General features: G+C 43.3%; 1 protein-coding gene across 8 annotated transcripts in view; it reads right to left on the bottom strand.

The window, feature by feature from the left end:
- CIT (citron rho-interacting serine/threonine kinase) overlaps positions 1 to 24,550 on the bottom strand; it is a 173,994-nt gene that overhangs the window by 34,194 nt on the left and 115,250 nt on the right. For all 8 annotated transcript variants that reach the window (XM_032654115.1, XM_032654114.1, XM_032654113.1 and 5 more), the window contains 4 exons: positions 18,937 to 19,134; positions 9,006 to 9,059; positions 2,687 to 2,884; positions 1,483 to 1,676 (listed from right to left, as the gene is read on the bottom strand). In XM_032654115.1, the coding sequence (XP_032510006.1) occupies positions 1,483 to 1,676; positions 2,687 to 2,884; positions 9,006 to 9,059; positions 18,937 to 19,134 (644 nt within the window). The remainder of the gene's footprint in view (positions 1 to 1,482; positions 1,677 to 2,686; positions 2,885 to 9,005; positions 9,060 to 18,936; positions 19,135 to 24,550) is intronic.

A 24,550-nucleotide genomic window follows, 5' to 3' on the forward strand; every position in this document is an offset into this window, starting at 1 on the left:
TCCTAATAAATGATAAATATTTCCAGGTATAGTTTATCTTGTTTACAGAGTTCAGAGTGGACTTCCCTGGTGATGCAGTGGTTGGGAATCTGCTTGCCAATGCAGGGGACACAGGTTGAAGCCCTGGTCCGAGATCCCACATGTCACGGAGCAACTAAGCCCGTGCGCCACAACTACTGAGCCTGCGCTCTAGAGCCCAAGAGCCACGACTACTGAAGCCCGCGCACCCTAGAGACTGTGCGCCACAACTACTGAGCCCATGCACTGCAACTACTGAAGCCCGCATGCTGCAACTACTGAAGCCCACGCACCTAGAGCCCGTGCTCCGCAACAAGAGAAGCCACCACAATGAGAAGCCCGTGCACCGCAACTAAGAGTAGCCCCCACTCGCCGCAACTAGAGAAAGCCCGCGCGCAGCAATGAAGACGCAACGCAGCCAAAAGAAAGGAGTTGAGAGTACCGCAGGAAGGCAAGTTTCAGAGGAAGGTGATATTAGCGAGGTTATGGCGGGAGGGATAGGATTCAGCTGGGCAGACATGAAGCCACGGGGCGAATACCAGCCCATAGGTGTCTCTGCACAAACTAAGAAAGGCACATGTTCTTTAAGACTGTTTACTTCCATCTGTTGGTAAACTGTCATAATATACTGATTTTGTTAGTGCAAAAACTGCTGCTGTGAGATGTTAAACTGTCATAATAAATCTTCATATCTATGACGTCTTCAGTGCAAACAGCATCCCCAGCAGCATGCAGTACACAACCCTCACACCTGTGACCCCGGCAGGAAGGGAATTCTATGCTGGGAGGACTGTGGGAACACAGAGAAAAGATACTACCAGAAATTATTTCCTACCAAGAAATGGAAAAAAAAAAAAAAACTGTTCTTATAGAGCAGTTGTTCTCAAACTGGGGGTGATTTTGCCCCCCCGGGGACACTGGGCAATGTGTGGAGATGTTCTGGATTGTCACAACAGGAGGAAGGAGCCACTACTCGGGTTTAGTGGGGCAAGCCCAGGGGTGCAGCTCGGCATCCTACAGCGCACAGAAGAGTGCCCGCAACAAAGGATCATCCGGCCCAAACTGTCAATAATGCCAAGGTTGGTGTAGAAGGCAAACTTGCATCACAAATGACCAGGATAGAAACAGTGATGGTCTTGCTACATGGTCACAATGATTAGAAACCCGAGAAAAGAGTTTCTACAAAGAAAGCACTGAGATATTCTCCCTGCTGACTCCCAGGGCCCTGCATGGGGTAAGTGGTCACCATCTACTGCCAAATGGCACTGTCTGTATTTACAATGAGGATGACAGACCCATTCTGGTTTGCACAAGAGTCTCCCAGTTTTAACACTGAAAGTCTTATGTCCCAGGACACTGCTCAGTGCTGGCCAAGCTGGGACAATCGGTTACCCTGCTGGTAGCTCTGAGCTGGATCCTGCTGCTGTCACCTGCCATTGGCTTTCTACCAACAGGAAGTCCCACCTGCTCTGCTTCTCAGTGTCCAGCATCCTCTGTAACTCTCGAACCCGACACTCAAACTGGGACTTCTCGTCACCAAGGACGCTCCTCCAGGCCTCCCACTGCCGCTCTTTTTCCAGCAGCTCGTCGTTCAGGGCTTCCAGGTCCATGACCTGCTCCTCCAGCATTGTGCAGGTAGTCTTCAGAGCCTCCATCGTCTGCAAATCAGTATCACTGAGTTGTGCTTTGTATCAAATGAGGATTTCCCAGATGTTACTTTTGTCAGATCAGTTTCAGAAAAGCAGGAATTTCCAACTATGGTCTGAAAGACACTATCTTTTTCTCCTACAGAATGAGGGGACCAGACAAGAATGGATGAAGGGCCATTTCTGCCGTCATCTTATAGAAAGAACCAGGAGGAAGACCAGGGAAAAGAGACCACACTTAACAATAAAGTGGCTCGGGAATTCCCCGGCGGTCCAGTGGTTAGGACTCGGAGCTCTCACTGCTAAGGGCCAGGGTTCAATCCCTGGTAGGGGAAATAAGATCTCATAGGCCATGCGACACAGCCAAAAAAAAATTTTTTTTAATAAATACATAAAAATAAAGTGGCTCACAGAAGCATTCTATTTTTAATGGTTTTAAATCAAAATCAAAAACAACCACACAAAGGACTTCCCTGGCAGTCCAGTGGTTAAGATTCTGCACTTCCACTGCAGGGGGCACGGGTTCCATAGGGATGGTGGGGAACTAAGATCTTGCATGCTGTGCGGAGCCACCAAAAAACAAAAAAAAAACCCCAAACCAACTAGACACTTCTAAAAGCCATTTTTAAAACCCACAAGCCTTCAAAACACAGACATGGGCTTCCCTGGTGGCACAGTGGTTGAGAATCCGCCTGCCGATGCAGGGGGCACGGGTTCGTGCCCTGGTCCGTGAGGATCCCACATGCCGCGGAGCGGCTGGGCCTGTGAGCCATGGCTGCTGAGCCTGCGCGTCTGGAGCCTGCGCCCCGCAACGGGAGAGGCCACAGCAGTGAGAGGCCCCCGTACAGCAAAAAAACAAACAAACAAACAAACAAACACAGACATGATTATAAAAAAGAGCCCTTTTACTGGACAGGCTCAGTCTGAGAACCCTTGGGGGAGATGCAACTGGCACCTCCTCTAAAATCTAAAGGGGTTCCAAGTTTCCTGGGGAAGTCTCTGACATTGTTTACAATCCTTACTTGCTTCTGGCTGGTGAGCTGCATCTCCCTCTCCGTGATCTCGCGGCGGAGATGGTCTACTTCGCTTCGCAGCTGTACAATCTCATCACTGGCGCCAGAGGCCTCATCAAGTTGTTTGGACAAGTAGAAATTTTGGTTGTTGAGCTCAGCATTGTCCTCCGTCAGCTGGTTTAGCTGCTCCTCCAGGTCTGTGATTACCTAAGAGGAAAGGAATCTGGTTACGCAGCAAGCAAGTTGATTTGAAATGAGAAATTGCTTCTAGAGCCATCAGCACTTGAACCTACATGATAATGACAATCAGTGTGCAGCTCACGTTTGCCCATCCAACCCCTGTGAGCCAAACTCAATCTCCCACACCCGCCCCCTTAGCGCCCAAACACACATATGCTGTGGAAGAACAAGAAATGTCTCGGATTCTTTTCTGACTCAGGATTCATCGGGAAAATATGGTAAAAACAAATCAATCAAAAGTGCCTGCCATATGGAAGGGGCAACTTTAAATGAGATCAAGTTCATGGACGATAATAGAATGTGGAAAATGCAAACTGAGGAAAGAGGAATAGTAGAGAGACTGGTATCACAATCTGCTAATTAAGCTAAAACGCCCAGGACACCATCTACAGGACATTATCCTGGGAAACAGTCTTAGAAAGCAAAAGAAAGTTCTTATCACGGAAGACTGAGTGAAGGACACTAAGAGTTATTTTAATAATATTTTAGGTAATAAATTTAAGTTCATGCAACAAAAGAAAAAAAAATTTAAGGGACTCTCAGAATAATCCTGAAAAATAATACTGTATGACAGCATCACTTTAAATGGTTCTTATTATGCAGCTGGCTATCAGAAAGTGGGAAGGCATGTATATGAAATTGTCATTTTACTGAGAGAGATTTAATCTGGTTTTACTAAATGATTTCCCTGCTCAATGGCAGAATGATTTCAATATCAGCGCATTTAGCTTTCCTGTTCTCTTTGCTGAGGTTTAGTACCAGCACTTGCAAAGGGCTTTTATATATAATACTTTAGAAGTTTAAGGGCAATTTTCTAATAATAGTTGGAATGAGGCGCACTGGCGGTAAATTAAATTTTACATAACTAAAAGGAGTAAATTAAAAGGAAATGCCTCTGAGCCTATGGTTAATTGTTTCCCATTTTCAAACCCAGAGTAGACTTAGTTTCTGAAATGTTGCCACTGTTTCCATGACTAACTCCCTATTTTAACCTATTTTGACTATCAATTAAAAAAAAAAAATCTTCCCAGGCACAAAGAATTAAAGAACGTCAATTAAGTAGATCTGTTCAATGTGGCCACAGCTTTTCATTTTGTTAACTGTGCTGATGAGCTTTTAATGCAGTAAGTGGTCTAGTAATTTGTATTTTAATATCAAAAGCCATGTTAATTCCTACGGTTTGTGTAACGCTATCAGCTACAAGAGGGGGAATAAAGGTTATCTGGTCAGGTGCTTGGCTAAACCTCCTTCATCAGGGTTTAAAAAAAAAAAAAGGAAAAGAACTGCAAGTCTGTCACTCCTAGCAGGCACTTCTGCCTCACAGGGAACCCTGTATCACCCTTTGTGTGACATGGTTAAATCTCCCGAAAGCAGAAACAATGAGTAAACAATGCAGTAAACCCATTCCTTAAGATGGTTTTCCTCCTAGACTGCAAATGTCTCCACTGTGCTTCCTTCTACCTCTGCCCCCAAAGGAAAACAACAAGACTGATGCGGCAAACTGGCCTGGAAGCTGCGCTATAAAATGGATTCTGGAAGCCCCAAATAAGCCACCTTGAACTTGGCTGGGTTGGTTTCTCCACCTGACACGGAGGTAAATACTATATTGACTACCTCCTCTGTTGCTCTGGTTTTAATGTTTTGGCTTTTTCTTGCGTGCTATTCTACTTTAACACATCATGTGAAATACATGGGATAAAAATTAGTGACCAAGATGTTGAGGCACCAATGGTGCCCCATGGGGAGTAAACAGACTACAGAAAATCTACCCACATAAGAATATATATGCTGCCAAAATAATTTACTTGTCATTCAAAGACATATTTAAGCCTTTGGGTACCTACTCCCTTTCTTTGACTCATGAAAAAAAAATGCAATTTATAATAAGCCCATTTCTGTCACTTCTTCTCCTCCTCCCCAAATTAGATTATAAAGTGCTAAAGAAGAAACACTCGAAGAAAGTCATGGAGGTGCCAAGATTACTACTCTCATTTCGACTGGCCACTGGAGTAGGAAGAGTCCTTCTATTTCCTGTCGTCACCCTGTTTTCAAGGGGTCTCTGACTTCTGTTCACACTTTGTGATGATTGGCTCTGTATTCTGTCATCATCTCTATGTTGCCTGTTTGACAAGAGGAGGATTAGGTGCTTGCACGAAAGCAGCCGAGGCCTCGTGAAAGCATGTTAGCGCATTCGGACGTTTCGTATGTCCTTCCTGCCCAAAAGCCGTAACACGTTGAGCTTGTGGCTCTGTTGGAGTTGCCAGAGTGTTAGACACACACAGATATTGGGCGGACCTGAGACACAGCCAGTAAATTAATGATCTCCATGGTTTAAAAAAAAAAAAAAAAAAAGAATAATGGGCTGTCTGTGATTTTGAACCAGGTTATAAGCAAAGAGAATTCTTAGGTCTACTTTGTGGGTATACTCTCTCCACACCAAGGGCAAATGATCTGTTTCCTGTATTATGAGTCTCTTAAGCTTTCAACCCCAAGGATAGAAGGCAGGAAAGATAAACTGCAAGGCTGATTCCATCTTAGTGGTAAAAAAAAAAAGATGAGGGAGATAGCTTCATAATGCAAGGGCCAGCAGAGCTTTCTTCTATGCTGTTTTTACAGATAAGAGATCTTGGTACAATTCTAACAGAAAACAGGGATATAAAAAAATTATCTACTCTCAGTGTCCAAAAAAAATTTTTTTTAAAGATCTCTATCAGTTGCTTTTTAAGCACACCTCGTGGTTCCGAGATACATGTTACCTCTCACACCTGACTGGGCAACCAGCAGAGGGAACGTTACCTGGTAAACGTCCAAGAGCATGTCGGGGGTGAAGACACCAGTCAGACAATGAGTATCAGGCTGAAAAGACACAGGGCTGACATCCTATTTTAATGCCTCATTCCTTCTTGAAGGCAGCTATTTGCATATTATTTATTTTTAATCTTATAGCTGACAGATTGATTCATAATTAAAACCGTGTCATATGTTGGCCCACCAACTCCTCTCCAAAACAGACTTAGGTAGGGCTTTAGGTGCCAGATTGAATCAAGTCCTTTTTTTAAATCTCTTCAAAATATAGAAATGGCCTGAGCTCGAAAATCTTACTGCTCATGAGCTTATTAAAAGCTGCTAACTGGGAGCTCCAATTGATTGAGCTATTATAGGAGTTCCCACCGGTAACAAAGATGACATTTGCCAGCGGCTACAATCCTGGACAGCACCAACGAGCAAGGAACATCTATCGCGCTCTCCTAAAGTGTCTATAAAGCAGCCTTTGAACTTGCGAAAGTATAACTGAGATCTACCATTGCTGCCAAGTGTTGTTCTAAAGTGGTGGTTTTCAAACTTTTTTAAGGAGCAGGACCGTTTTCTACACAAGATTCTGTGGTAAATCCAATATAATAAAATGATAATAGCAACCAACACTGATTAGTGCATTCTGTGGGCCAGGCCCTGTACAAACACCAAGGCACCGTCTAATTCTTGCAGGAACCCCAGGTATTATTACCAAGTTTCGGATTCTATGACTGACTCAGTGTGTCCTAGGTTTTACTGTTTCCGAAATCTGAATGTATATTGCAGCTAAGCAGCTGTCTCTCTTCCCTCACCCAGCCCCGCAAAGAGCAGTAATTAAATGAATTATGCATCTTACAATCAACGGTGTATTGGATTGAGGACATACAATGTCATCTCATTTCATGGACAAAGAAATGGAGCCTCAGGAGTATAACATCACATAGGTTACCAAGAGACCAATTTAGAATCTGAACCAGTCTATCTGACTCCAGAGCGTGTGTTTTGGACCCCCAAGCTACCCAGCTGCCCTAGCTGAAATGTGGGTGGGGATCACTTTCTTGGGTTCCCCCTCCCACTGGGAGAGGCCCCCAAAGGCTTCTTCACAGAATACCAGGGGTAAGTAAAGGAAGGATTAGAAGTCACTGTGCCAGAAAAAGCAAATTGGAGGGATAAAGAGAGTACAAAAGTTACATAAGAAAGTAACCAAATTTGTTCTACATATTGGTATATTCCATTAAAACTACACTTGCAATTTTAAAAATGGGGGGGGAGGGAGGATTACAAAGGCACACAAGGAAACTCTTGAGGGTGATGACTATGTTTGTTATTTTGATTGTTTTGCTGATTTCACAAATATACACACATTTTAAAACTCATCAGGTTATTGTACTCTGATTATTCCTTAAGCTGTAAAAAAAAAAAAAAAAAAAAAAAAGATGTTTAAAAAAAAAGATGAAAAAAGGAGAAAAGAAAACTCCAGATGAATGGAACAGGATTACTGATGTACACATTTAAAATGCATCCAAGTTTATTTTAGGAAAAAATAGTAATGTTAAAAAAAAAGTCACAGTCCTAAAATGATCTATATTTTATTCAGTGATCATTTATGAACATGTATGTAATATAAGCAAATAACTCTTGTGTAAAATAAGAAACCAAGATAATAAGGAACTAAAAAAGTAAGGCAAAAGAGTAGAGGAACAGAATGCATCAATTCCTCAAGGAAGGGAAGAAATCAACAGATAATGTTAAGGCAAGCTCACCCTAGATCCAGCCACTGGCAACAGGAAATAGACCTAAATTCCATCTGCCAGGTACCTACTAGAGTGAAACAGAGGCACGTTCCATGACCTAGCTATTCCACTCTTGGGTATATGCTCATCAGAAACAAGGCCTTATAGCCGTCAAAGGACCTGTACAAGAAAGTTCCTAATAGCTTTATTCCTACCAGAAACAACCCAAACATCCATCAACAGGAGAATGGATAAACAAACTTCAGTTCTATACGCACACTGGAAACACAACACCGTAATTAAAATATAACAAAATCTTGATGGATGCAACAACATGGATGAACCTCAGAGACAATTTAAGTAACAAAAAAAGCTAAACCCAAAAGACCACATCTTCTATGATTCCATTTATATGAAGTTCAAGAACAGGAAAAACTAAGGTGTGGTATCAGAGGTCAGAATACTGGTTATCCTTAGGGCAAAGGATGCTGATGGGAAGAGGAGAGGAGGGAACATTCTGGGAGCTGAAAAGTTATGTATCTTGATCTTTGTTGTGGTTACACAAGTTGTCTATACACATACAAATCCATCCAGCTATATGCTTAATATTAGTTGCACTTCATGTACTTTGTTGTGTGCATTTTATATCTAAATGAAGCAGGGGGCAAGAGGGGGGGAGCATATACCAGGACTTAATGCCCCATTTATAGTAGGTAAGGAGGAAAGAAGGAGTTCATTACAAGAAAAGAAAATATGCCTATAGGAGGTGGAGGGGTGTTTCTGGAAATTTACAGATGCAAACAATACAAATGGAGACAAGCTGACTGAGAACTGCCTAAAGAGGTAACAGAGCAATGAAAGGACCAAAGAAAGGAGGTACAACCATGAATAAGGACAACATCCCTAGCTTCTGAAAGGGGCCTATTTTAATCCCTCTCTCTGATCAAAAATAGACTCTGAGTTTCCACTGATCCTACCCTATTACATAACCTATGAATGATGCTTATCTGCTCCTGGAATTGACTTCTCTCAATAGAAATAACGACTCCCAAAGAGTCCTAGATTCTGAATTTGCATGTTAGGAAGCCAGATTTTGCCTGTTAGGAAGTTAACACTTGTAGATTGCTCAGGAGAAGAACTTGTTGGTCTTCCCTCTCTGTAGAGGCAGTAGGGTGGAGAAGCCTGACATGTCTAACTGCCCCTTACCATCTGGGGCCAGTCTCAGACAGAACCTTCTAGATTGGAGAAGGAAGGGGAGCGCCAATGGGACTTTTGTTGCAGCTACTGAGATCTATTAGTGGTTCTGCAGTGAGAATTATTTTGACCATTCCAACAAGCCTTCCCCAAACACGAAGAATGGTTTAATTTTTTTTAAACTGGCAGGAACACAAGACACTGAAGTTATCTGAGGCTCAGAAACTTCCAAATCAGTTTGACCGCATTAACTGCTTCAATTTGAAAGTTTATATCAAAAATCAGTCACTGATATTAGAATGAGATGTCCCCCTTTCCTTCTCAGTTTTAGTTTCATGTTATTTTCATCATCTTTGGTTAATACTCACAGTACAGCTGTTACGAAGGGCATCAAATTTGCGCTGGATTTCATCTCTATGTGCCTAAAAGGTAAGAAATTGATTATAAATTTTTCATAGGGTGGAATACAATTCTACATGCTATGGGTCAAATAAAGAAAATCACAATTGGTCTAAAAAAGCCAAGAACGCTGTTGCAGCTGCCCCAGCACCTTTTTTTCAAAGAATTAATCAAGTCATACCCAACAGGAGAAGCAAAGTTACAGGAATACACAATGCCTATTAATAACATTAACTATTTAGACCACACATCACACCCTGTACAAATATATATTTAACATTCAGATGAAAACTAGGCACTAGTGGAAGAAAGAAAAAAACATAGGATGAAGTTTTACTCTCCTTTGTCTTCCTCCCCATTCTTTTTTTTTTTTTGCGGTACGCGGGCCTCTCACTGTTGTGGCCTCTCCAGCTGCGGAGCACAGGCTCCAGATGCGCAGGCTCAGCGGCCATGGCTCACGGGCCTAGCCGCTCGGCAGCATGTGGGATCTTTCCGGACCGGGGCACGAACCGGTGTCCCCTGCATCGGCAGGCAGACTCTCAACCACTGCGCCACCAGGGAAGCCCTTCCTCCCCATTCTTAATCTTTTCCTCTTCCCTCCAATTGGCTGCCCACCACTGGCCCACCCCCGCCCCCGCGGCTTCTCCCAAGAAAGACACAAACACGCATATACAGGACAATAGCCAGGACAAAGTAGGGACTTTTGAAAAATTAAATCCAAAGCTGCTGAGATTCAGAAACACTACGTAGACCTTGAAGTAGATATAAAGATTTTCACCAAGGCAGAGGCGCTCTAAACCAGTAGCATTCATTCAGCTGACAAGGATATTTTGAATACATACTACATGGCAGACACTATGGCAAGATACAGCATATCTGGCCTCACCTTCATTCTGGTGTGGACAGGTAGAAAATAAACAAGGGCAGGATTACAAACAGTGACAAGTGTTATGAAGGAAAAGTGACAAGTGTTATGAAGGGCCTAGGGAAAAAGAATAAGGGGGGAGAAAAAGAACTCACTTAGATGGGGCAGTCAAGGAGGGCTTCTCTGAAGAGCTGACATTCAAACTGAAATCTGCAGGATGATGAGGAGCCAGCCATGCAAAGAACAGAAAAGAGCAGAGGGAACAGCATCTGCAAAAACCCTGAGGCAAGAAAGGGTTTGGTGCATTTGGGGAACAAAAAAGGACCTGAGTGGCTAGAGCAGTTTTTTACACTTCAAGCTGTGACTCAAGAGTGAAGATGTCAAGTCAAATTTTTTTGGTTTGTTTTATCCAATGAAATGGAATAAACAGGATACATTAGAAAACATCAGAATGTACCTTGGAGAGTAAAGGTAAGCACCATTGTTGGAAACTTGTTTCAGATACCATAAGTCATCAAGTTTAAGTTGCTATCAATCGTAAGATTTACCACAATTTTACGTAACATTAAGAAAAAGAAGTACTGCCAAGGAAACTATGACATGTTTATGTCCTTATGACTACAGAATCATATACAGGCTATAAGATGCATCCTGATTACCTACCTTAAAACTCATTGAAACTCAGTATATAGGATCCCTTGTATGAGACTGCAAGGTAAAATGTATTCTTCTGTGGATTGTGGCCAAAGAACAAAAGAGGGAAAATGTGGCCCAAGCTGATGGTAGAGAGGCAGGCCCAGACCAAGAATCTTTTTTTTTTTTTTTTTTTTTTGTGGTACGCGGGCCTCTCACTGTTGTGGCCTCTCCCGTTGCGGAGCACAGGCTCTGGACACTCAGGCTCAGCGGCCATGGCTCACGGGCCCAGACATTCTGCGGCATGTGGGATCTTCCCGGACCGGTGCACGAACCCGTGTCCCCTGCATAGGCAGGCGGACTCTCAACCACTGCGCCACCAGGGAAGCCCAGACTAAGAATCTTGAAGGCCAAGAAAAGAGTTTGGATTTCATTCAAAATGCAATTAATTGGAGGCCAACAGAGGTTTTAAAATGCGGAGTGACATGGCCTGGTTATCGTTTTGTGGATGCTGCAGGAAGAACAGATCAAAACAGGACAAATGTAGAAGGAAGTTCAAAAACTACTGAGGAGGTTGCTGCTGTCATTAAAGGAAGAGAGGATGGTGGCTTGGAGCTGGACGTGACAAAAGATGCAGAGAAGTGGATGGAGGTGAGATCTCTTTTGGAAGCACAGGTAATAAGACTTGTTGATGGACATGGGGGCCAAGGGTTCCTTAATGGACTTTTGATTTGGAAGACAAGGTAGATTACGGCACCATTTGCTTAGCTATGAAAGCCCAAAGAAGAATCCAGTTTGAGGCAGAGGAAAAAGTGGTCCTTCGCTTTAAAAAAAATTAAAAATCATCTCTATTAGAGATTAATAAGTAATAAATGCTGGAGAGGGTGTGGAAAAAAGGGAACCCTCCTACACTGTTGGTGGGAATGTAAATTGATGCAGCCACTATGGAGAACGGTATGGAGGTTCCTTAAAACAATAAAAATAGAGCTACCATATGATCTAGCAATCCCACTCCTGGGCATATATCCAGAGAAAACTCTTAATTCAAAAAGATACATGCACCCCAGTGTTCATAGCAGCACTATTTACAATAGCCAAGACATGGAAGCAGCCTAAATGTCCATCAACAGATGAATGGATAAAGAAGATGTGGTATATACACAATGGATACTACTCAGGCATAAAAGAAGAATGAAATAATGCCTTTTGCAGCCACATGGATGGACCTAGAGATTATCATACTAAGTGAAGTAAGTCAGACAGGGAAAGACAAATATCATGTGATATCACTTATATGTGGAATCTAAAGTATGATACAAATGAACTTATTTAGAAAACAGAAACAGACTCACAGACATAGAAAACAAACTTATGGTTACCAAAGGGGAAAGGGCAGGGATAAATTAGGAGTTTGGGATTAGCAGATATAAACTACTATATACAAAATAGATAAACAACAAGGTCCTACTGTATAGCACAGGGGACTATATTCAATATCTTCGAATAAACCAAAATGGAAAAGAATATTTTAAAAAATGTAGCTGAATCAATTTGCTGTACACCAGAAACACAATACTGTAAATCAACTATACTTCCATTTTTTTAAAAAAAGAAAAAGGTCTATAAGAGAAGTAAGTCAAAAATTCAGCACCTAGCCTGTCAATGCAGGGGACACAGGTTTAAGCCCTGGTCCGGGAAGATCCCACATGCCGCAGAGCAGCTAAGCCTGTGTGCCACAACTACTGAGCCTGTGCTCTAGAGCCCACAAGCCACAACTACTGAGCCCGAGTGCCACAACTGCTGAAGCTGCATGCCTAGAGCCCATGCTCTGCAACAAGAAGCCACTGCAGTGAGAAGCCCGTGCACCGCAATGAGGAGTAGCCCCCACTCGCCACAACTAGAGGAAGTCCATGTGCAGCAATGAAGACCCAACGCAGTCAAAAATAAATACATACATACATAAATAAATAAATTTAAAAGAAAAATTCAGCACCTAATTTAGCTGTGATATATTCTCTATATATGTCTATTTTGCCATAGATTTATATTTTAAGTTTATAACAGCAGATTAGCCACTGCAGAAGAAGAGATTAGTGAACTTGAAGACATAGCAACAGAAACTATCCAAGATGAAATACACAAAGAAAAAAAAAAAGACGTAAAAAATGAACAGAGCATCAATGAGCTGTAAGACAACTCCAAGGAGCCTGATATACATGTAATCAAAGTCCCTGAAGGAGCGCAGGAGTGAGACAGAAAAAAATATTTGAAGAAATAATGGCCACAAATTTTCCAAAGTCAACGAAAAAATAAATCCATAGATGCAAAAAGTTAAACGAGCCCTAAGCACAGGAAACATGAAGGAAATTAAGCTAAATCACATCATAATCAAACTGCTTAAAACCAGTAATAAAGAGAAAAAGCTTGGGCTTCCCTGGCTGCGCAGTGGTTGAGAGTCCGCCTGCTGATGCAGGGGACACGGGTTCGTGCCCCGGTCCGGGAAGATCCCACGTGCCGTGGAGCGGCTGGGCCTGTGAGCCATGGCTGCTGGGCCTGCACGTCCAGAGCCTGTGCTCCGCAACGGGAGAGGCCACAACAGTGAGAGGCCCGCGTACCACAAAAAAAAAAAAAAAAAAAGAAAGAAAAAGCTTAAAACCAGCCAGAGAAAAAAGACAAGTTACTTATAGAGAAACAAAGAGAAGAACGATTTCTCCCAGTGAGGTTGGAGGGGTTTTGGAGGGGAGTAAGCTAGAAGACAGTGGAGCAACATCTTTAAAGTACTGAAAGGAAAACAAAAACAAAAATCTGTCAACCTAGAGTTCCATACCCAGCAAAAATGTCTTTCAAAAATGAAGGCGAAATAAAGACCTTTCCAGACACACAAAAGCTGAAAGAATTTGCCACCCACACATCTGTACTATAAGAAATGTTAAAGGAAGTCTTTCAGGCAGAAGATGACAACCAGAGATTTAAATCTACACAAAAGAATGAAGAGGACTGGAAAAATGTAAAACAAAACAAAAATCAGTAATTGCACAGACAGACTTACAGATTCATAAATTAAGAGTTATCACTTAGTATCAAGTCAAATAATTAGCCCCTATTTTCATGAACTAATTTAATAGATTATGATTTTTTCCCCAAAACTCTGTTTTTTGCCTAATAATGATATGAGAGATTTATTAATTTAATGGGGCAAGAATACACTTTATCCAAATTAGGAACGTGGCTATTTGTATCACTGATAAATCTCATCTGTGAGTATCCTAAAGGAAGAATCCTTAGGTTAGTAAACTCTAGAGCAGGAATGAACAACTTTTTTCTTGTAAGGATCGGATAGTAAATATTTTTGGCTTTGAAGGCCACTCAGTCTCTGTCACAACTACTCAACTCTGCCCTCACAGCACAAAACCACCCACAGACAATATGTACACAAATGGGTGTGGTTGTGTGTCAATAAAACTTTATTTAGAGGAAGCAGACTAAATTTGGCCCACTGGCTATAGCTTGCCAACCTCTACTCTAAATGACTATTTGGTGTGAAATTACTCAGACAGAAACAGGAAGCTGAAGGTGGAGTTAACTTCTTCAAAGCCTAAGCAATGATTATAAAAAAGCTTTCTGGCCTAGACTGAGGGATAGAAGACCTGTTGCACTTTCTGACTAATAGAAAAGTTTCCAAATAACACCACACCAGTAGAAACTTGCCTAACTGCCCCACAGTAGCCTGAAATTTCAATCACTAATATTTCTATTATAATTTACCATCATGAGGCCTTTGGGTCACTCTGACAACACTCCTCTTTGAGGGTATAATTTAAGGAACTACCATCATTATGGCTTTTGATTTATTATTGACTGAAACAAACACAAAATGCAGCTGTGATTGTTGTGACTGCTGGAAGTACTGTAACAACCATTGAACTGATCTGAGCTTTAAAATGGCAAGAAACATGTTTTATGTTCCTTTGAAATAAGCTGTAAAACAAATGCACAAAAAGCAAAAGGTCATATTATATATAAAGGTAATCAAATATGTAAGACAAGCTTTGGATTCTCTCAATGAAATATCTCAGTGTTAATTAGGTGTTAGAAGCTACAGGGAATGAATATTTACCCTCTTAAAAATTACTGAGGACCCCAAAGGGCTTTTGTTTATGTGAGTTATATCTATCTCTATTAACCACATTAGAAGTTAAAGCAGATTTTTTCAAATATTTATTATTTCTTTTTAAATAAAAGTATTGCTTTTGCACCATCGGTGCAAATGTTAACACAATGAAAAACGCCACATGACAGCTTAGTATTATTAGGAAAATAACCTGAACTTGGGGACCCCCCACGGAGCCACAGACACCCCCCCACAACTTGAGAACCACTGACCTAGGGGTTGGGTGGCAAGAGGCAGAAGGGACAGGCTGCATCCTGGAAACCAGAGAGGCACTCACTTTGGGGAGTACTTATGTCTTCTTTAATTTTAAGGAAAGTTACAAGAGGAATGAAGAAAAGAGAACTATTATGCAACCTTGATGAGAGAAAATACCTGTAGAACTGTGAAAAGGAAACATGTGTTTAGGTGTCTGACCGCCTTCTGGGATCCACAGTCAGGATCCTAGAACACAGGCTTCCACACATCCACCCCTTTCCCTGGGAAGGCAGGCACCAAGCAACACTGTCACCTTAAGTGACCCAATTTCACATCTCGCCTATCATGCCGATGGGTTACTAATTCAATACAACAATTGATAGTTATGTAAAAGAGAAAAAGAGAGCGTGCGCTGACTAATGATTTTAACAAATCAAAGAGGATGACTCTGGGGTCCCACCATCACGCTCTGCTGGGAGAAGCCCTTTCTGGAGTGTCTCTAGCTTTTGACTTGATTATTCAGCATTAGTCATTTAACAAAATGAGTAACAGAACGTGAGGACAGGGACATGAAACGTGTTCGTGGGGCCATGCTGGTGGGCACCAAGCCCACACGGTTCCTCTACCCCGCGGCCCCATTCAGAGCAACGCTCCCATCACATCGCACGTCTGCACGCAATGAAGTGTGCAAGCTCAAATTCTCTTCCACAGAAGAAGGCACTACACGGAGTCTTTTTTTTTTTTTTTTAAGGTTTTTTGATGACCATTTTTAAAGTCTTTATTGAATTTGTTACAATATTGCTTCTGTTTCATGTTTTGGTTTTTTGGCCCCAAGGCATGCGGGATCTTAGCTCCCCGACCAGAGATTGAACCCACACCCCCTGCGCTGGAAGGCGAAGTCTTAACCACTGGACCGCCAGGGAAGTCTCTACATGGAGTTATAAATTTCAATTCCAGGCGGAAAATTCTCTCTTCCACCAATAAGCACTGAAGCATCTTAAAAGCATGACTTTTTGTTTAAATCTGACTCTCTTGTTGCTGTCCACCTTGACTCAATCTCAGCTTTTAATGGCCAGTGAATTTCAATGCAAATGCAATTGACAGGGTGGGTAAAGGGAGAGTGGGAAAAAAGAAAGCCTGAGGAAGACCAACAATGGCAACTGGTGGCCTCTGCCACACTTCTTCAATGGAGAGCTTCCATTTAACTGTGCTCCATCAATTTTTGGCCCAGAGGCAGAAGCCAAACAGGGTAACTGCTCCCCTCCCAGGTGAGGAGGTGGCCACCTCTTAGAATTAAAGCAATAACAGCCCATTTGACTATTTCCTTTTCTTGATAAAACAGCCTGCTATGAAGCAAACAAGCCTCCTAGGAGATGATTTTAGATCCAGCTGGTTGAATTTGATTGATGCTTACGTGGGGTCTGAACTTGGACCAGAACAATGAGAGAGGGAGAGTCAGGGTACTGCATCTGTGACCATTTTCTCTCTCTCTCTCAGAAAATACATTCTTCAGAACAAATTCAACAAAGCCATTCAGGCAACAGCCACCTGTGGCCCATGACCAGATTTATGGGACATAATCAAGAGGAGGGGAGAGGAAAAACCCACAGCCTTCAAACTGAACTGAGGCAAACTGATGCGAGGTTTGGATTCCTGCATGATGGGCTTACGAACAGATGTTTGACCAAAGGCACTTTCCTGTCATCATTGTGAACAAGCCCTATTTTCCAAGGGATCCTCATCTGTGAGAGTCGTAGAGCCCTAGTTTCCAGACCTAGGGAGGTTTGTTTCTTTCTTTCTTTCTTTTTTTTTTTTTTTAAGATGCTCTGAGGCAGTGATCTCATCTGACTAAATTAAGTCGTGACTTGCTGCCGTGCAGGCGTCCAGCAGCCATTAGACACAGCACATTCCAACCAGCAGCAAGACAGGACTGAAAGACTAATTTCCCCACAGATAAACAGCAGCGACACAAGCTCTACTGTATACCCTCCTCCTTCCAAACGGGCAGGGTAAGACGCGTGACCACCGCCTCCCTCCCAATTCCAACAGAGTAGAGAGGTAAATGTTTCCTTCTCCTCCACTCCAAGGTAAAAGGATTTGAGGAATTACAGGCCAGTCCCCTGGGGAGCAAAAGCTAAAGACACAGCACTAGGCGCACAGTGAGGACTCATTAAGTACAGATTAAACGATTGACGTCTCCTTCTTTCAGAGCTGGGGTGGTTCATGTCGGGGGGGAAGTATTAATATACAAAGCATTAAATATAATAGTGGTTGGATTTTAGGTGTCTCTTGTAGCAGCTAAGAAATGCCATCTGGCTGTCTCTCTCCACATCCACCCCACTCCAGAAAGTGTATACGCCTTCTTGGCGTATATATTCATTTCATTCTTACCTCCATTTTTTTCTTCTATGACTTCTTTTCTCTTAGACTTTTCTTTCTTATTCTATGTGTTATACTGTTTCGTATCTTTCCAAACTGTTTCCAATCCATTTTTGAAACAGGGCAGAATATAAACAAAGAGACACTATTTTCTCCAAACCAAATACTGGGGGCACATGGCATCCTTTAATGAGTGTTTTCATAGAGAAAACACTGGAAACTAAGGTTGCAACCAATATCTGAACTTGGCATAAGTCCTGGAAAATCGACGATGCACAAGCACCTTCTACAAAGGAGCTACTCTGTGTCCCCAGAATCCTGGAAGGCCCTGTATCCTGGGCTGGTCCACAAAGACCCTGGCACTCTCAGATCACGTTCTCAATTTGGTCCCCAAACGCCCAACAGTGGTAGATAACTTCTAAGAAGGAAATTAGTTTAAAAAAAAAAAAAAATATATATATATATATATGTGTGTGTGTGTGTGTATGTATATATACATACACACACGTATTAGTTTTAAACAGGGTAAATCATAAGCAACAGAAGTGCGTGATCATCTGCAGAAGTAACCCTAACCTAAGAGATGTTTAGAGGTGTTTGCTGATGGAGATGGGGACAGGATCCAAAATGAATCAGAATGAATAAGATACCCATTTGGTACCTTATTGAAAAAGACTCTGAACATCAGCTGCATTGTGCCCTGCCCACAGAAGCGGGCACCCTGACCAGCAGGCATGAGTGTGCCCGTCCGCTTGGCAAGTACAGTATGTTACCATTAGAAATGTATGCACTTGGTTGATACCAGCCATTAAACTCATTCAGCTCTCTATGCCCAGAATCCGGGTCCACCAAGCAGCCTTCCAAGAGAAATGGGATTTATAAGTAGATTTCTCTGAAGGGGAAGAATGTGAACATTATCCTGGTCAACTTGGCGGTTGTATTTCCCTCTGTAAAGCTGGTAAATTGGCACTTTTACATGTAAAATTCTGTCAGTTTTGTTAGCCTGGGTCAGTCCATGTGAGAAGGATCAACTGTGGGAGATTGGCCAACAAAGTCACATTTTGAGACTTGCAGAAAGAACTAAGGTCTAAATCCAGGGGCCGCCCACCAACAATATACCTCCTGAGAACACTCTTCATGTGAGCAAACCAGTCTCTCAGAAAAAGCAGGGAAGCCAGGTCCCTTTTAGAGAAACAATCTCTCATTCATTAGAATCATTTCCATCCAGAACCTACCAAATGCATACTATAAAGACTCAAAACAGGATCTACAGCTTGAAAAAAAAAAAAGGAACACAAATGAGATTAACCAAAACAAAAACAAAAATATGGTAGAAAGACTACTGTAAGATATAAGATTATTATTTTTTTAATGTTTATTGAAAACTAAAGTAGGAGACCCAAGTAAACAGACTTTGGTTAAGCTAAAGTTTAAAATATAGTGATGATTATTTTAAAAAGAGGGAAATGCATAAATAAAGGAGGAAAGATCCTTAGGAAAGCTCAGATATTGCCCAGTTGATCTAGTTTACGAATTCCAAAGAGGAAGCAGCCTACATAAGCCAATTTTCTTCCCATTAAGCATCTCTCTGGTTTATTTTTTCTCTCTTGGCATTTCTGAGGGTGAGCAAATATTCTCAGCTCTACACTCATCCTACCGTGAGCGCCTGGATCTCTTCTTCTGCTTCCGCTGTTGTCTCTTCCAGCTCTGTCTTTGCCTGGCGGAGCTGGCTCTCCAGAGCTGCCCGGGCTGCCTGCAGGGCTGTCAGCTGAGACTCGCGCTCCTGCAGAGAGAGCTGCAGCTCCGTGAGCTGACGCTTGAGCTCCAGTTTCTGCTCTTCATGCTCTAGACTGACCTGAGACAGAGAGAGAGATGCTTGTTGACCTTAACTGAAGAGAAAGCCAAGACGCAACCTGCCGTGCAATCTGCATCTTAAATTTGGTCATGGAATCAAATTCTCAGCACTCAACCGAGAAGGAAAAAAAATGCAATAAAACAGCTCTGACTTCGATAAGTCTCAAAAATCAACAGGAGTGAGAACACATAAGAGTATATACAATGTATATTATCAATACAAACCATCCCTTCCTTTCATATATTCGAATGCTTGGGAAAGCTTCTAAAAAAAAAAACCACACAGCAAGAATGCCCTATGAAAATGATGATGGTTGTTCTTATTAGAAAAACGTTTAAAAGTAAACAGATATAAATAACATTGTATTAGTAACAAGGACACCTTTAGAATGGGAGTACAAGTGGAACAACAGACTGAATTCTACTTATTTTAAATATTTCTGCTCTGATTTGTTTTGATTAGGTAACCCAAATGAAGGTCATATTGTGTACTAATCATTCTTCCCTCCATCTGCCCATCTATCCATCTATCTACTCAACCTTTCGTCCATTCAAGAAAAATTTACTTAGGACTTCCCTGGTGGTCCAGTGGGTAAGACTCCACGCTCCCAATACAGGGAGCCTGGGTTTGAATCCCTGGTCGGGGAACTAGATCTCACATGCATGCCGCAACTAAGAATCCATATGCCACAACTAAGAAGTCCGAATGCTGCAAGTAAAGATCCCGCATGCTGCAACTAAGACCCGGCGCAGCCAAAATAAATAAATAAATAATGAATAAATAAATAAGTATTAAAGGTACTCACTATTAACATAAAAAATAGAAAAAATAAAATTTACTTGGTAAATTCTGTGTAAAAGGAAATACGGAGATGAAAAACACTCTCTGCCTTCAAGTTGGGGAGAAAAATAAAAACCAACCATTGCCATACATTGTGGTCGAGTGCAATGGTCAGGAGATGCAGGGATGTGATGGGAACACAGCAGAGGGGTAGGGGAGGTGACTGGGGATCTCCGTGTTGAAGAATCCAGGAGCCAAACAAGCAGCTAAGAAGGGAAAGAAAATACCAAGCAGAGGAAGCAAGACATCCAAGGCATGGAGATGTGGGAGACCCTGGCACATCTGCTGACATCACCAACACTGACAAGCTGTCCTAGGGACCAGACCCTGTGTCAGACATGGGGATGCCAAGCAAATAAGAGATGCTTGCTGCCCTTGGAGAGCCCACTGAAAGCGAAAGTGTACAAGCTAAACATGAAAGGCCATGGGGACCCAAAGGAGACATCCCATCCAGCTCCAAGGGGATGGAGAAGGCTCCCTGGAAAAGGTGACACCCAAGTCCCAAAGGCCATAGGCATGAAGAGGAGAAAGACTTTAAAAGATTCAGCCTAGAGAACTGACAGGATGTAGTGGTTAACTCAGAGTGGGACAGAGAACAAAGGACAGAGAGGAGGCAAATGTGACACCTACGTTGCTGGGCATCTGAATTACACAGACAGTGAGACCACTGGCCACGACAGGGGACAGGAGAGGAAGGGCCAATCTGAGGAGAAGGGTAAGAAATTCACTCTTGACACGTTGAACGTGAGCTGCAAGGGAGACATCTGAGTGGAGGTGTCCAGTGTCTACTGGGACAACAGGTCAGAAACTCAAGAGACAGGTCTGGGCGGGTCGGCTGGATCTGGGAGCCCTTAACAAGTCCACGGCAGCCAAAGCCAAGGCTATGATCTCTCTCTAGTGAGGATGACGAGGAGGACAATGGCTGCGGCGGTGGCGACAACGATGATGTGACAGCAGCAGGTGCAGTACCCATGTACAGCGTGCCAGGCACTGTCTTCACCCATTTCATCTTCCTAACAACCCAACAAGGATGGTATGACTATGACCTCTATTTTACAGACAAGCAAACTGCGGCCCTGAGAGATTCAGGAACTGAGAAGACGGCACACAGCTAAAAAGTGGCAGGGTTAACTACTTACTGTTGGTCTTATTAAAAGGCCAGCAGTCGGAGGAGGCTGCGACTCTGCTAGCATGCCTGAAATCTCCCAAGGCCACTTGGCAAAACCATGAGAGGCCGGTGACATCACTGTCACACTTCAGGAGGAAGTTGGGGAGCAGAATGCTGTCCGATGCAGGGAGAACCCAGGGGCCCTGCGCCACACACGCTGCTGGAAAACTGCTAACACTGCACCCACAGGCTGGGGGGAAGGGCGCCCAGGACCCTTGCAGGTGGGTCAAACCCGAGGCTGAGGCCTCTACCCTCAATCTCAATGGCAGCAGGTGGCAAAGAGAAGGTGGACCGCCTGGCTAGATTTAAAGCTAAACTCCAGGAGAAAATATGTGCAAACAAAGTGACTGACAAGGGACTAATCTCCAAAATATACAAACAGCTCATGCAGCTCAACATCAAAAAAACAATCAACCCAATCAAACAATGGGCAGAAGATCTAAAGAGACATTTCTCCAAAGATGGCCAAAAAGCACATGAAAAGATGCTCAACATGGCTAATTATTAGAGAAATGCAAATCAAACTACAGTGAGGGGCTTCCCTGGTGGCGCAGTGGTTGGGAGTCCGCCTGCCGATGCAGGGGACACGGGTTCGTGCCCCCGGTCCGGGAGGATCCCACGTGCCGCGGAGCGGCTAGGCCCATGAGCTATGGCCGCTGGGCCTGCACATCTGGAGCCTGTGCTCTGCAACGAGAAAGGCCACAGCAGTGAGAGGCCCACGTACCGCGCAAAAAAAAAAAAAAAAAAAAAAAAAAACTGCAGTGAGGTATCACCTCATACGGGTGAGAATGGCCACCATCAAAAAATCTACAAACAATAACTGCTGGGGAGGGTGTGGAGAAAAGGGAACCCTCCTGCACTGCTGGTGGGAATGTAAATTGGTGCAGCCACTATGGAGAACAGTATGGAGGTTCCTTAAAAAACTAAAAATAGGGCTTCCCGGGTGGCGCAGTGGTTGAGAGTCCGCCTGCTAATGCAGGGGACACGGGTTCGTGCCCCGGTCCGGGAGGATCCCACATGCCATGGAGCAGCTGGGCCCGTGAGCCATGGCCGCTGAGCCTGCGCATCCGGAGCCTGTGCTCCGCAATGGGAGAGGCCACAACAGTGAGAGGCCTGTGTACCACACACACAAAAAACAAAAAACTAAAAATAGAGCTACCATGTGATCCAGCAATCCCACTCCTGGGCATATACCTGGAGAAAACCATAATTCAGAAAGACACATGCACCCCAATATTCATTGCGGCACTATTTACAATAGCCAGGACATGGAAGCAACCTAAATGCCCATCGACAAAGGACTGGATAAAGAAGATGTGGTACATATATACAACGGAATATTACTCAGCCACAAAAAGGAACAAAATAATGTCATTTTCAGCAACATGGATAGACCTAGAGATTGTCATACTAGTGAAGTAAGTCAGAGAAAGACAAATATCATATGATATCACTTATATGTGGAATCTAAAAAGAATGGTACAAATGAACTTATTTACAAAACAGAAATAGACTCACAGATGTAGAAAACAAACTTATGGTTACCGGGGAGGGGGAAAGGAGGAGAGAGATAAATTGGGAGATTTGGGACTGACATATACACACTACTACACATAAAATAGATAACTAATAAGGACCTACTATAGAGCACAGGGAACTCTACTCAATACTCTGTAATGGCCTATATGGGAAAAGAATCTAAAAAAGAGTGGATATATGTATACGTGTAACTGATTCACTTTGCTGTACGCCTGAAACTAACATAACGTTGTAAATCAACTATACCCCAGCAAAAATTTTAAAATAAATAAAGCTAAACTCCAGACTCCCCTGGAGCATATACAGCCCTGAGCCCCTCAGGAAGCATCCTAAATTTCTCCCACCGCCCCTGTGGGGCTGGCTATACTGACTGGAGAGCAAAGCACCACGCCTTCCCTGGAGCAGGTTAATGCCCAGAGGAGCTACAGCTGCAGGGCAGACACACAAGAGAGACATCTGTGGGAAGGGAAAGCAAAAGACAGCCAGCCAGCGTTCCCACGCTCAGAGAAATCCATCCGAGTTATTTACACTCACACTCCTAAGGCTGACACTACGGGGAAGTGTGGTTAAACTTACTGAAGAGTAAAACTATCGCCTGGATTAGAAAAGTAAAACCGCCACCTAAGGCTTCTGGATAACCTAGAACAATGGCCCTCAAACTCCGGAAGCATAAGCATCACCCAGGGCACTGGTTAAAAATGCAAATCCCTGTTCCTCACCCCCACCCCACCCCGATTCCATTCAAAAAGCTGAGGGAGGCAGCCGCCCAGGAATCTGCATTTCAACACACAGGCCATGTGGTCCTAACAGAGAGGGGTCCACACCTTGACAACTCCTGCCCTTGGGAGAAGTGGCCTCATTTTAATACTCCAGTACAAATGAAGACATTCCTAAGCGTCAGAATTCAAGGTTTGGTCCTTAACTAAAGACTGTCTGCTTAATGGTCTTTGCCTTAAGAGAGATCATCTCCGCTTTGAAGAATTCCATCACAAATATTTGAGCCCAGTGTCTCTACGCCCAGCCGGGATGTCCCACTTCCAAGGACCACCCTCCTGAACTCCGGTCTTGCCTCTGCCAGTGCCAGCTAAACCCACCTGCTAGGCTGACAGCCCCCGAGATCAGGGATGGGTCTGTCTTGTCACCACGGTCTATCTGGCTACTAATTAGCACACAGCAGGCATTTGATAAATACACAGTGAGCCATGTCAAGTCACAGCTTCAGTCAACCTCAAAAGGTCCACAACCAAATGTGTGGTATTTCCCTCCCCAAACCTGGCTGTTCTTCCCAGTGTCCTTATATTGGGTTGGCCAAAAAGTTCATTCGGGTTTTTCCATCTTATGTAAAAACCCAGACGAACTTTTTGGCCAACCCAATACCTCTGAAGCAAATCACCTTCCATCAGACAAACCTAGAGTTTAGATTTCTCTTTTAGTCTCCCACTGTCATGGGGCGGCGGGGTGGGGTGGGGGGGCGCTCTGTCACTGTCATTAAGCCATACTATGTGCTGAACTCCGTGCATGGACACAATCATGCGACCCTCGATGAATCAGGATACAGGAGGAATCACTTTGCCCCCATTTGAAGATGCACCAATTTACGTCATCCTCACGTGACCCCATGACGGAGATACGTTTTCATGGCCGTTTTACAGATGAGGAAACTCAAGCACAGAGGCGGTAGGGTAGCCTGCCCGACCCGAGGTTACCAAACTCCTAAAAAGGGGAAGTGGAATTCTAATGCAGACCCCCATGGCCCTGTCTGCACTCTTCACCACCACACACAATGGCTCTCATGTAAGTACTGATTTGTGCTTGACACTTGGATGATTGGGGGCCCCTGGGTCCTCCAACAAATAGCCTCAGGAGATC

Source organism: Phocoena sinus, chromosome 14, assembly GCF_008692025.1.
Source record: "Phocoena sinus isolate mPhoSin1 chromosome 14, mPhoSin1.pri, whole genome shotgun sequence".
NCBI classification, from domain to species: domain Eukaryota; kingdom Metazoa; phylum Chordata; class Mammalia; order Artiodactyla; family Phocoenidae; genus Phocoena; species Phocoena sinus.